General features: G+C 44.4%; 1 protein-coding gene across 2 annotated transcripts; it reads left to right on the top strand.

Annotated features, from left to right (window-relative positions):
* The first annotated feature begins 2,076 nt into the window (after positions 1-2,076).
* Positions 2,077-10,442, top strand: LOC109747545 (kinesin-like protein KIN-12A). 2 transcript variants are annotated; one of them, XM_020306585.4, is made up of 16 exons: positions 2,077-2,528; positions 2,615-2,776; positions 3,423-3,506; positions 3,603-3,725; positions 3,806-3,865; positions 3,954-4,007; positions 4,078-4,173; positions 4,876-4,971; positions 5,870-6,015; positions 7,095-7,244; positions 7,329-7,458; positions 7,545-8,225; positions 8,301-8,399; positions 8,472-8,624; positions 8,724-9,455; positions 9,854-10,442. In XM_020306585.4, exons 1-16 carry the CDS (start codon positions 2,205-2,207, stop codon positions 10,172-10,174), a joined length of 3,411 nt encoding a protein of 1,136 aa, XP_020162174.1. In that variant the 5' UTR covers positions 2,077-2,204; the 3' UTR covers positions 10,175-10,442. The 2 variants fall into 2 exon arrangements, with proteins under 2 accessions (XP_020162174.1, XP_020162175.1); XM_020306586.4 differs by having other exon boundaries at positions 2,085-2,528; positions 8,481-8,624.
* The last annotated feature ends 822 nt before the right edge of the window (positions 10,443-11,264 follow it).

The raw sequence follows: 11,264 nt of genomic DNA, 5'->3' as shown, positions 1-11,264 counted from the left end.
CTTTAATGGTTGGATCCTCGGCTATATGTTTCTGGTATTTATAACCAGTGAATTCCGAGGTTAGTTGACGGTGTGTCTTCCGTGCTTCTACAGCCGACGGTGTGCATTGGTGAGTGGCTTTGCAACTAGTTATCTTCCACCAACCATCTTTCGTGAGTCTTCCATTGACTTTCCATTTGCATCTTTCTACCTCACATTTCACGTTGTATCACTTGTTGCAGTCCGAGTGAACAACTATGAAAGGCCTGTGGTGTTTGACAGCATACTCACACAACCACATCCTGAATTCTAGCATGTGCTCGAACATCAAACCTTTCCTCACGTACGACATCGAAATCTCGTCGGGTGTACTACTTGGGAACTGTCTAGCCTCAATTGTCTTGCTCATGCCACCGTCGACTATAGCCTTATCAGCAAGGCTAACATCACAAAACAAGGGAACTTTGTGATCCCTACCGGTGATTTTTGTGTACCACTCTGCTTCTTTCTTAGTCAAGCCATCCTCGTCCAACTCATTCACCGGGCCTTCATCATCCGAGTCATCCACACAAGCACGCTGATAGATAATGTCAGGATCCATGTCCTTATGCCTTACTTCAGCCTCTACGTCACCAACAATGTTGTGGTGCCTCTCATACTCTTTGTCGGAGTCATCACCATCATCTTTCGTCGGTGCACTACCTCCGAACTCATATTGGGGATACTCATTGGCTTCCGCTTCAACTTTGTGCTCAACAATAGGCGGCACACTACTAACCGGGCTCACATCATCTACTAAGGTTTGGTTCAATTCAACATGAAAGAGAGGAGCCTTGACCACCTTAGTTGCAAAGACTTCGAGTGACTTGAGTGCCGAGGATGCAACAACCTCCTTATATGCAACCCAATGCAAATTGGACTTGATAGGCATTGTCTTCATTCGACACTTGTGTGCCGACCCAACATCATATCTTCCTACTAATTCAACTTGGTCACTTGCATCCACCCACTTTAATCTTATCTGTGTTTCTTCCACAACCTCTTCATAACTAGGAGTCTCAAGAAATATCAACACTTCCTCATACTTGTCAACAATATCCACATTCATGAATGCCTCTTTGCCAACATAATGAATATTCACAATCTTGTCCATCTAAAAAAAATGGTAACATAAGTATAAGAAATGTACAATGCTAAATATACCACATTGCTAACAAAACCACTAACCCTAACCCTAAATCTTAACATTAGGCATAACCCTAACCCTAAATCTTAACATTAGCCATAACCCAAACAATAAGGTATGCTCAACAATATCACAATCCAACAATATTGGAACAACAATACTCAAAACATCACATTATAGATCCATGTTCAAAACTAGGGTTAGGAACAATAAGAACAAATCAATCCAAATGGACAAATCCAACCAATAAAAATTTGTGAGATGGAGGAGGTTACCTCAACGAACGGAAATGACACCGGATCCACGGACCAACCCAATCGATTTGCAAGGATTTGAGAGGGACTAAGTGAGGGACACAAAGGGGGAAAAGGGCAAGAACTCGGGATAGGCCAACGGGGGAGAAGAGAGTGAATGGTGAGTGGTGGGTGAAAGCCCCACGACCACCTAAACTATCTGCACGAGAAACGCCATAGATGGTGGCGTTTCCAGAAACGCTAGCTGGCTCGGCGTTTCCATCCCGCCACGTTAGCAAGCAAAGCGTCCTCGGCCTGGCAGTGGGCCAGGACATAAACGCTAGCTGGTTTGGCGTTTCGGTGTTGATCAGAAACGCCGCGGGCTCTGGCGTTTCTAAAATGGTCAAATCGTAAAATACTTTCATGTCGGGTTTAGTTTGTGAAGATAAACTCTGACAAGATCAGAACAGTGATTTCGGCCGATTTGCTAGAGGTGCTCTTATAGTACCAGATGAGAGTTTCGAATGTGCCCCACATGAAAGATTCAAAAACTGGTCGACAGCCATGCCACAGGGCCCCACACGTGGCGTCCGATGCTTCACCCGGTCGAGTTGACCGTCCCCACCTCGCTCACGCAGCGCCCAAGGCGAGATCCCATCGGACCCATCGCATCATCCATTGTTCCTTCCTTCCTTCCCTCTCGTCTTCCCTTCAAAAAATTTCAAATCTCCCCCCTCCACCCTCTCTCATCCCCAACGTCTCCTCCCCCTGTCCCCCCCACCCCACCCTCTGTCTGCGCTGCAACCATGAGGTCGCTCTTCTCCAGGCAGGCGCGCCACCCCACCACGCCGCCTCCCCCTTTCTCCGGCGGCGAGACCCCGCCGCGCCGCCGCACGCCCAAGGAGAACGTCGATCCTTCCACCCCGGCGCACCATCCCCACTCCGGGGACCACGCCTCCCCCTACCGCTCCCCTTCCTCCGCCGCCAAGCCGCTCCTCACACGGAACCGGAGCCTCCCGCCGCGACCCCCGTCGTCGAACCCTCTCAAGCGGAAGCTCGACGTCTCCCCCGCGAGGGCCGCCGTGGGCCCGCCGCCGGAGGCCGCTGCCGCGTCCGACTCCGGGGTCCAGGTACGCTCTAGGGTTTTCGGGCTGTCGGGATTTGGCGGGGCGCTAGATCTGGTTTAACGCCGGGGTTTCGCGTGGTTTGGTGACAGGTGGTGGTCAGGATACGCCCCCCGTGCTCGGTGGAGGGTGAAGAGGCTGGGGAGGATGGGCGGGGCCCCGACGCGTGCGTTCGCAAGATGGCGACCAACTCTGTCGCGATCCAGGGGCAGGACTTCACGTTCGACGCGGTCGCCGATGCAGCCTCCACGCAGGTGAGGTTGGGGGTGAAATCTGGGGCTTAGAGGCGTTGCCTTCTGCCTTGGGAAGATTTTGTGGGCTCTTTTAGATGAGGGGTTAGCTAAATTTTTGGTGGTTTTCAGTGGGTTGAGCACATTCGCGGTTACATATTAGCTCTGACTCTTATGCGAACATGTGCTATACTCTGGGGTTGTACTGGAAAAGGGTTCCATTTCCTGCCCTGCGATGCTTATGAGTAACAGTGAGATTTTAGATAGTTGATAGTACTCACAATGATGTAATTGGTTTGGTCATTTCGTTGGTGAGTATGAGCTGAAATTTTTTTTTTGTTATTTGGCGGTTTTAGAATGTCTTTAGCGTGATTTAGCCAGCACATTGATGGTCAGGGTCTCGGTGTGGTTCTAGTGGAAATTACTATGCTATGCTTACTTTACCGCATTAAATAGTTTCCACATGTCGTGCTTTCCGTATGAAGTTACAATTGTGTAAGGTTTTTTTGATGGGGTGCTTTGTCAAATTTAGTTTGTGTACTTTTCTGGAATTTTTGCTTGGGAGATCATAATTATTACTGGTTAAGTTACTGTGTTGTTTTCCTAGTTAATGGTTTGATTACAACATTGTTGTTTGGTGGCCTGAAGTTTTTTTTCCTGGAATTCATAGGAAGATCTATTCAAGCTTGTTGGGCAACCGCTCGTCGAGAATTGCTTGTCAGGGTTCAACAGCTCGATATTTGCCTATGGCCAGGTGACTTTTACATAAGTTTAACATTTATAAATCTACTTATAACTAGCTATTCGGAACATGCTGAGTAAGCTCTCATTTTCATTTGATCATGGAAAGACTGGGAGTGGAAAGACATACACAATGTGGGGACCTCTCTCTGCAATTTCAGGAGACTCGATGGGCTGCGAGAGGGGACTGACACCCCGTGTTTTTGAGCAGTTATTCTCCCGGATTAAAGAAGTAACTCAACGGGTTTCCTAGCTGTTTTTTATGTTTCAAAGTTTTCCTACTTGAAGCTTAACTTGCTCTTACATCTGCAGGAACAAGGGAAACACAAAGACAAAGAACTAATTTACAATTGCACCTGCTCTTTTCTCGAGGCAATTTCTATGCTTAGTACCTATAACATATTTGTAGTTATTTTTGTGGGCGATAGAAAATCTGATCCATGTTGATTAATATGTGCAGATCTACAACGAACAGATAACTGATTTGCTAGATCCCATGCAAAAAAATCTTCAGGTGAAAACAAATTGTGAAATATGGTAGCATTTTTTCACTTTCTTTACTAATACGACCTATTCATTGGCAGATAAGAGAGGATGTTAAAACTGCTTGTGTTTATGTTGAATCGTTGACAAAGGAGTTCGTTTTCACTATGAAAGATGTAACTCAGCTATTGGTGAAGGTGCGTGTGCATCACGATATTGATAACTACTTACTTCCTGATATGCATTTGCTCTCATAAATTTGTGGTGATCAGTATCTGACCATAATTTCAAAAGGAGCTGTCGGGTACTTAAAACTCTCAAATATGATTTTGAACCTCATTGTAGTTTTACCAGCATTCCGAGCTAAACTGCTTAAACTGTGTTTCCTTAATATATTACATCTTACATTTATTTGTCCTAATCTTGCATCTGGTGATATGCTTTCTGTGTCAATTACGCGGATAGTTTATTCCGTGCTGGAGGCATGCCTATCATGGTTCCACCCAAAGTTGGGGCTGTTGAGTGAGTCACTGTGAGTAGTAGGACTTAGATCTGTGTCAGATGTTGGTCCTTTGTTGTCTATGTGTGGAATTGTTGAGCGCTAATTGTCCTGGTCCAAACTCTTGTATCTATTGTTCTTCTCCTCATAATGAAAGTATGTGCAAATGCTTTTTGCCTGTTCTCAAATTCCTTTGATGTGAATAGTGAAGACCGGAGAGGCTTATTACTCTGTTGGAAGATATTTTTCTTGCAAATATTTCATTTACAGATGATGCACTCTCTTGTTGCTGCAAATCTGATCACAGTAGTTGGACGCCTATTTCATCAGATTTATATTTTCCAGTAACCCATGCATATACATCATCATATGCCTTAGTTTAATTTTGAACTTTGTGCAGGGATTGGCGAACCGGAGAACAGGGTCAACAAGTGCGAATGCAGATAGTTCACGCTCTCATTGTGTTTTTACATGTGTCATCAAATCTGAATCAAAGGTAGTTGTTGAAGCGGGCCTTGTGTTACATTATTGTTTCATTGGTCATACCTGTGAGATGCAATTATTTAACCCGCAGTAAATATTCCTGACTTTTTTGATGTTCTGATTGTGTCTTTAAATCTGTGAAAATCTGAAACGAAGATAGTCGTTGAATTTGGGCTTATTACATTATATTTTCAGTAATCATACCTGTGGGGTGCAATTATTTTACCTGCAGTAAGTGTTCGTGTCTATTCGATGGTGATGCTCTTAGCTTCACTTGTGGTGCTTCTATAAGTATAAATTGTTCTGTTTCCGCGTTTGCTGCTCAGCTATGTCCTGGTCTAGATGTTGTTTATTCCATTTCAGCAAATGTATGCACCAAATGGTGAGGCCTGTGTGCTCCATGATAGGTTGAAGGCACATTGCACTTTCGCCAATGTTTGCATATACCTTGACATATATTACTGGACCTCCTTTAGGTTTTAGAAGTTCCTTCTGATGTTTCACATATGGAATACTGAAAGGTTCCTTAAGGCATAGCTCTAAAAGGTGGGGAAAAAGAAATCATTCTGCTCAAGCTTGCATTCTGTTCTATTTTATGAATAGGATCAATTATCTTGGGACACACTATATCACAGCTGCTTCCTTTGGCATTTCTTTTCCCCCTTTTGGTGCCTGCTGGTTGCTGCTGTTTGCATAATGCAAGATGTAAAGTTTTACAAAATGTGTAAATGGAGGTCTCAGTTCTGGTACAAACATAAGAGTAATGAGGTGGTGATGGACCAACTTATTTAGAACTAGAATGTAAAATGGTTATCCACAAACTAATTCCCAATAATTATTGTCTTCAATCATTGCTAGTTTCAGTTTAGATACATCTGTTAATTCATTAATGGTTTGTTATTGTTCTATAGAATCTTGAAGATGGCTCAAACAGCATTAGAGTAAGCAGGATAAATTTAGTAGATCTTGCTGGATCTGAGCGGCAAAAGCTAACCCATGCAGCTGGGGATCGCCTAAAAGAAGCAGGAAATATAAATCGGTCACTTTCAGCGCTTGGGTAAGCTTCTGTTTATTTTAATAGCGAAGTTAAAGAATTTATGTCAGGTCTTCGCTAGTTGCTTGTTCTTGGCATAATCTATGTTGGTGTATTTGTGGGACCTTTTTTTTGGCTAGACTTGGACTACTTGGTGTACTTTAGCAGAGTAGATAGATGTTATGTGGCTGCTAGAAGGAGGGCGCGAGAGGGCCGGCCGGGGGCCTTTTTGCCCACGGCCGGGCAAGAGGGAAGGGATTTCCTTCTTAATTCTTGCTTGATTAGATTGATACATCTCCTCCCCTTATATAGAGAGGTTTACTTGACTCCCCAGCAAGGCTTACTTGACCCCTAAGCAAGCGACCCTTATCTCTAATTAACCCTAAGACTAACGGGCTATACCGCCAGCCCAGGCCCATTAGGCCCATTACATACTCTAACACTACACCCCACCTGGACATGCAACTTGTCCTCGAGCTGCAACCTAACCAACTTATAACCATGACTCGACGCAACACAAACCTAACACCTAAAAACAAGCCTTTTACATCTCGGCTTGTTTTATTACTCTCAACTTGAAATGGACTGGGACGCTTTATTTTGGACCCCTGAACATAAAGTGGACACCATCCGCACGTCGGACGTGCACGTGTACAGCCACTTGGTTCCCATGGACACCATCTGGACAAAAGGAGTGCATGTGTATGGCCACCTGGAAGTGGTCGCAAGAGCGACCAGCAGAGGCGCCCTCGCGGCGGCCAGCGGCGGAATGCAGTGGTGCTACGCGGTGCGCTCCTGTCGGTGACACCATGCCCGCAAGAGGGAAGGGATTTCCTTCTTAATTCTTGCTTGATTAGATTGATACATCTCCTCCCCTTATATAGAGAGGTTTACTTGACTCCCCTAAGCAAGCGACCCTTATCTCTAATTAACCCTAAGACTAACGGGCTATACCGCCAGCCCAGGCCCATTAGGCCCATTACGTACTCTAACAATAGATCTGATTAATCACTGTACCAAAAGAATCACCTTGCACATTTTGTCATGATGTGCTAATAGATGTGGAATTGAGGTTCTGATCAATATGTTTTTCGTCACTGCAGAAACTTGATTAATATACTAGCAGAAATTTCACAATCTGGAAAACAAAGGCACGTTCCATATCGCGATTCAAAGTTGACATTTCTATTACAAGAATCCCTGGGTGGTAATGCAATGCTTGCAATGATTTGTGCTGTTTCGCCGTCAGAAAGGTATTACCCAAGTTGAACCAGAAGTCTTCTTTTTGTGCTATTCTGATGTTGATTCCTCACCATACTTTCTGTGTTCCTATACAGATGTAAGAATGAAACCTTAAGCACTCTAAGGTTTGCTCAACGCGCTAAAGCTATAAAAAACAATGCAGTTGTTAATGAACAAAAAGAGGACGATGTCAATGCACTGCATGAGCAGATCAGGCACCTGAAGGTTCTACTGCGTTAATATTGAAAGCAAAATTTCTCCATAATGTTTTTCTCTTTGACTCAAGTTTCACCGCTAATGTTTTGTTGCAGGATGAACTCCACAGAATGAAATCTAATGGAGGCTCTGAAGGAGGCAATGGCAGCTTTTCTACTGGTTGGAATGCTAGGCGCAGTTTGCACCTGCTAAAAATGAGCTTGAATCGTCCTACGACATTCCAGGCTATCAAAGAAGACAGCGATGAAGAGATGGAGATAGATGAGAATGATGTTGAGAAGCCCAGTAATCATGATATGGTAATAGCCCTTGCTGGAGATATTGGTTTCAAAAGGCTCCCAGCTTCAGAGGTGACAAATGCTGGTCTTTCACATGTTGATGCGTTTGATGGAGATAAAATTTTGATGCCTACCAAAAGGTCTTGTTCTGATGCTAATAAACTTGGAGAAGACAGATGCAACTTAAATCTCGCTGCCAGTATACAGAGAGGACTTCAAGTCATTGAAAGTCACCAAAACAACGGTGCATGGAGGAGAGCCTCAGTTGGGTTAAATGCTAGAATTAGGGATGTTCTGCCTTGCAAGGTTGATGTCTCGACTCAGACTGATCCTGAAGAATCTCAAGCAAGAGATAACACTCTGGCTCTAGTTCCTTCTTGTGTAGTTGAGATTTCTTCAAATGAGAGCAAGGATCCTGATGCTTGCAGAGATCTGCAATTGGTACCAGCTGATGGAGCAGTACCATCTGATGGCCTAAAGCAGCAGCAGATTCTCAAAGTAAGTTCACACAAAAGTAAGTTCACCAGTTGGTTAAACTAGCTGCAGCTTTATTTTTAAATTATGTCTGTATAGGCTGTGGAGAAGGTCCTGGCTGGATCAATCAGGCGAGAAATGGCACGTGATGAACAGTGCGCGAAGCAAGCTGTAGAAATTCAACAGCTAAATCGTTTGGTGAGTGTTTTTCTTCTCTCCTCAGAAACAAGAAACTATTTTCTGGCCCCCCTGACCATTCTGATATTCTAGGTGCAACAGTACAAGCATGAGCGAGAATGCAATGCTGTAATTGCACAAACAATGGAAGGCAAGATTGCTAGGCTTGAAAGTTTGATGGATGGAACTTTACCGACTGATGAATTTATACATGAGGAGTATCTCTCTCTTATGAATGAGCACAAGGTTGTCTGAAATCTATAGTTCTTGTACTATATAAATAGACAATACTTTCTTTTTATTCTTATTACTTGCGAGCTAATATCCTTGATCCGACATGTGCAGATCCTCCAAAAGAAATATGACAACCACCCTGAAGTCCTACGTGCTGAAATTGAGGTGAAGGCACTCCAGCGGGAATTGGACTTGTGCAGGAATTACATGGATGAGAAAGAGGTTTTACAGGAAGAGATACATCATCTGAAGAGTCAGTTGCATTATATGCTTTCATCTTCTGCATCGCTTCGCAGGCTGTGGCCTCCACTGCAATCGCAGCAGAGTGCTAATCCTTCGCCTGGGACAAAAGATGATGATGGTGATACTAACATTCCGGAAGCTGCTGATTATGCTGAAGCTGAGAGTAAATGGATTGCTCTCATGGACGAGCTCAGGGCTGACCTTGAAGCAAACAAATCTCTTGTTGGAAGGTTGCGGTCGGAATTGGAGTCAGAGAAAAAATGCTCAGAGGAATCGAAGGAAGCATTGCAAACAGCGATGCAGGGATATACTAGAATCTTGGAACAATATGCTGACCTTGAAGAGAGGCATATTGGTTTGCATGCAATGCATAGAAAGATCCTTGATGGGGTTGAAGATGTGAAGATGAGGGCTGCAAAAGCTGGTGTCAAAGGAGTCGAACTACGGTTCCTCAACTCCCTTGGTGCCGAAATCTCTTTTCTGAGAGCAGAAAATAAAAGCCTTCACGACCAGCGGAAGGATACAGCTGAGGCTGTTCAAGCTGCTGGTGAATTGCTGGTACGACTGAAGGAGGCCGAGGAAGCGACAACAGTTGCCCAGGTATGAATTTCCTGGGTTGCTCAGATCTTACACCATTTCTGTTGTTTTTGAAAGTTACACCATTTCTGTTGTTGATGGACCATTTCGTTAGACATAACAGCAGGATGCATGGAATGTACTAGATCTAGATAGCTGCAGATTTATAATATAGTTCACGAAATCAGGAATTTGGAATGCCACCAAACCTATGGATGAAAACACACATTTTTTTTTTGCGGGGGAATGAAAACACACATTGAAAGTGCTAATACAGCGGTTTAACTGGGCTGATGGTTACATGGTCGTTGAGTTTGCTAGTGTGCTGTATGTATTCTATAGTTTCCTTTGGCGGAGAATATTATATAGTTTATTGACAGTACATTTTTCAGTTGTCGTAAAACAATGTGTGTGTGTTGCAGAACCGAGCCTTGTTGGCAGAGCAGGAGACGGAGAAAGCATATCAGGAGATAGACAACTTAAAGAAGAACTACGACCATGAAATCGTCGCGCTAAATCAACGCCTGACAGAGTACTCCAAGCACAACGATGCTACACCTCTGCCTGCCGCATCCAGCAATCTCGACTCTGCACCCAGATATGACTCGGTTGGTGGTAGCCCTGGCGATGATCAGCAATGGAGGGGGGAGTTGGACGCCATACACCAGCAGGGATCACTGGAGGTCACCAAGAGCACTGACCTCAACTCGTGGTTCTCCGGATACGACAGATGCAACATCTGATGACGCCGTCACCGTTTATCTCTCCCTTGGGAGGAAAGGGTTAGTGGCAGTAGTATGTTGTACACCTTGTAAGCATCAGATCAGAGGGCCAAGGACGCGTTTCTCTTCACCGACCGACCGTCCGTGTGTGGCGTTGTCATTGCAGATTCTTCAAGTGTACTATTATTCTCCCTTGTATATTACGATGGACAGCGGCGCTCTACATTACAAGAGCCAGGGCGATGCCCTTCTCAATCTTTTACCAATGAGCATAATGCTGCAAGCTGTACCCGTTGCATCTCCTGACAAGAGCTTATGCCCTTTTTTCTTCTCTCTCTCTCTCTCTCTCTCTCTCTCTCTCTCTGACATTGTAATTGTCCCTTGCTTGACTATGCCACGCGGTAGTCTCGTTTTTCTCCACTTTAGTTTAGCCATGGCGTTCACGTTTGGATCGTGGTGTTTCGCGCCGATCCGCTAGTCCATCCACCCCAGCTAGCCTCTCGACAATATTGAAAAAATTACCCAGGTACTTCTGGGTCGGCGTGTGTGGTCGGCCGGGGACAATGTCGATCGAGATGCATATGCGCCGTTGGGCGCGTAGTGTGTCGTGGGCCGCGCCGTCTGTGTCGCTACAGGTCGCGCGGTCGTTAGCTGCTCGAGGATCGTGCAGTTATGGCTGCGCCAACCTTCTCAGCGCCCACCACCACCAGCAAAGGCGGGAATATCTGGTGCAACGGTGAATTTGATGCTACCGGTGCACCGATCTCCGTATCTCATTTTTATAAACATTTGGGAGTGTAAGTATGACACATATCTACCATAGTACTATAAAACTTTAGATTCAAATTCAACGAACATAGTTAGAAACAAAGAAGATAAATCATGCCGCGAATAGTACCTAATTTAACCTGGGCCTTGAATTCAGCCCATTTTCACAATCACTCTCATTTTTGTGAAATCATGAAAAAAAATTAAAATTCGTGCACATATTTGAAATCATGAACATTTTTCAAACTCGTGAACACTTTTATAAATTTTCAAACATTTTCTAAAATCAAGAACATTGTTTGAATTCATGAACATTTTATACTATTTGCAAACATTTTTTTGG

This window comes from Aegilops tauschii, chromosome 2 (genome assembly GCF_002575655.3).
Source record: "Aegilops tauschii subsp. strangulata cultivar AL8/78 chromosome 2, Aet v6.0, whole genome shotgun sequence".
In the NCBI taxonomy this organism is placed as follows: domain Eukaryota; kingdom Viridiplantae; phylum Streptophyta; class Magnoliopsida; order Poales; family Poaceae; genus Aegilops; species Aegilops tauschii.
The sequence above is the reverse complement of the archived record's forward strand: the minus strand, read 5'-3'. Positions and strand labels throughout refer to the sequence as shown.

What these genes read in the sequence shown, in the direction of transcription:
- LOC109747545 (XM_020306585.4), top strand. Translation starts at nt 2,205, where the DNA reads ATGAGGTCGCTCTTCTCCAGGCAGGCGCGCCACCCCACCACGCCGCCT. An exon ending in AGCAGCAGCAGATTCTCAAA is followed by an intron (nt 8,226 to 8,300) that starts GTAAGTTCACAC and finishes ATGTCTGTATAG; the next exon opens with GCTGTGGAGAAGGTCCTGGC. An exon ending in CTCTTATGAATGAGCACAAG is followed by an intron (nt 8,625 to 8,723) that starts GTTGTCTGAAAT and finishes CGACATGTGCAG; the next exon opens with ATCCTCCAAAAGAAATATGA.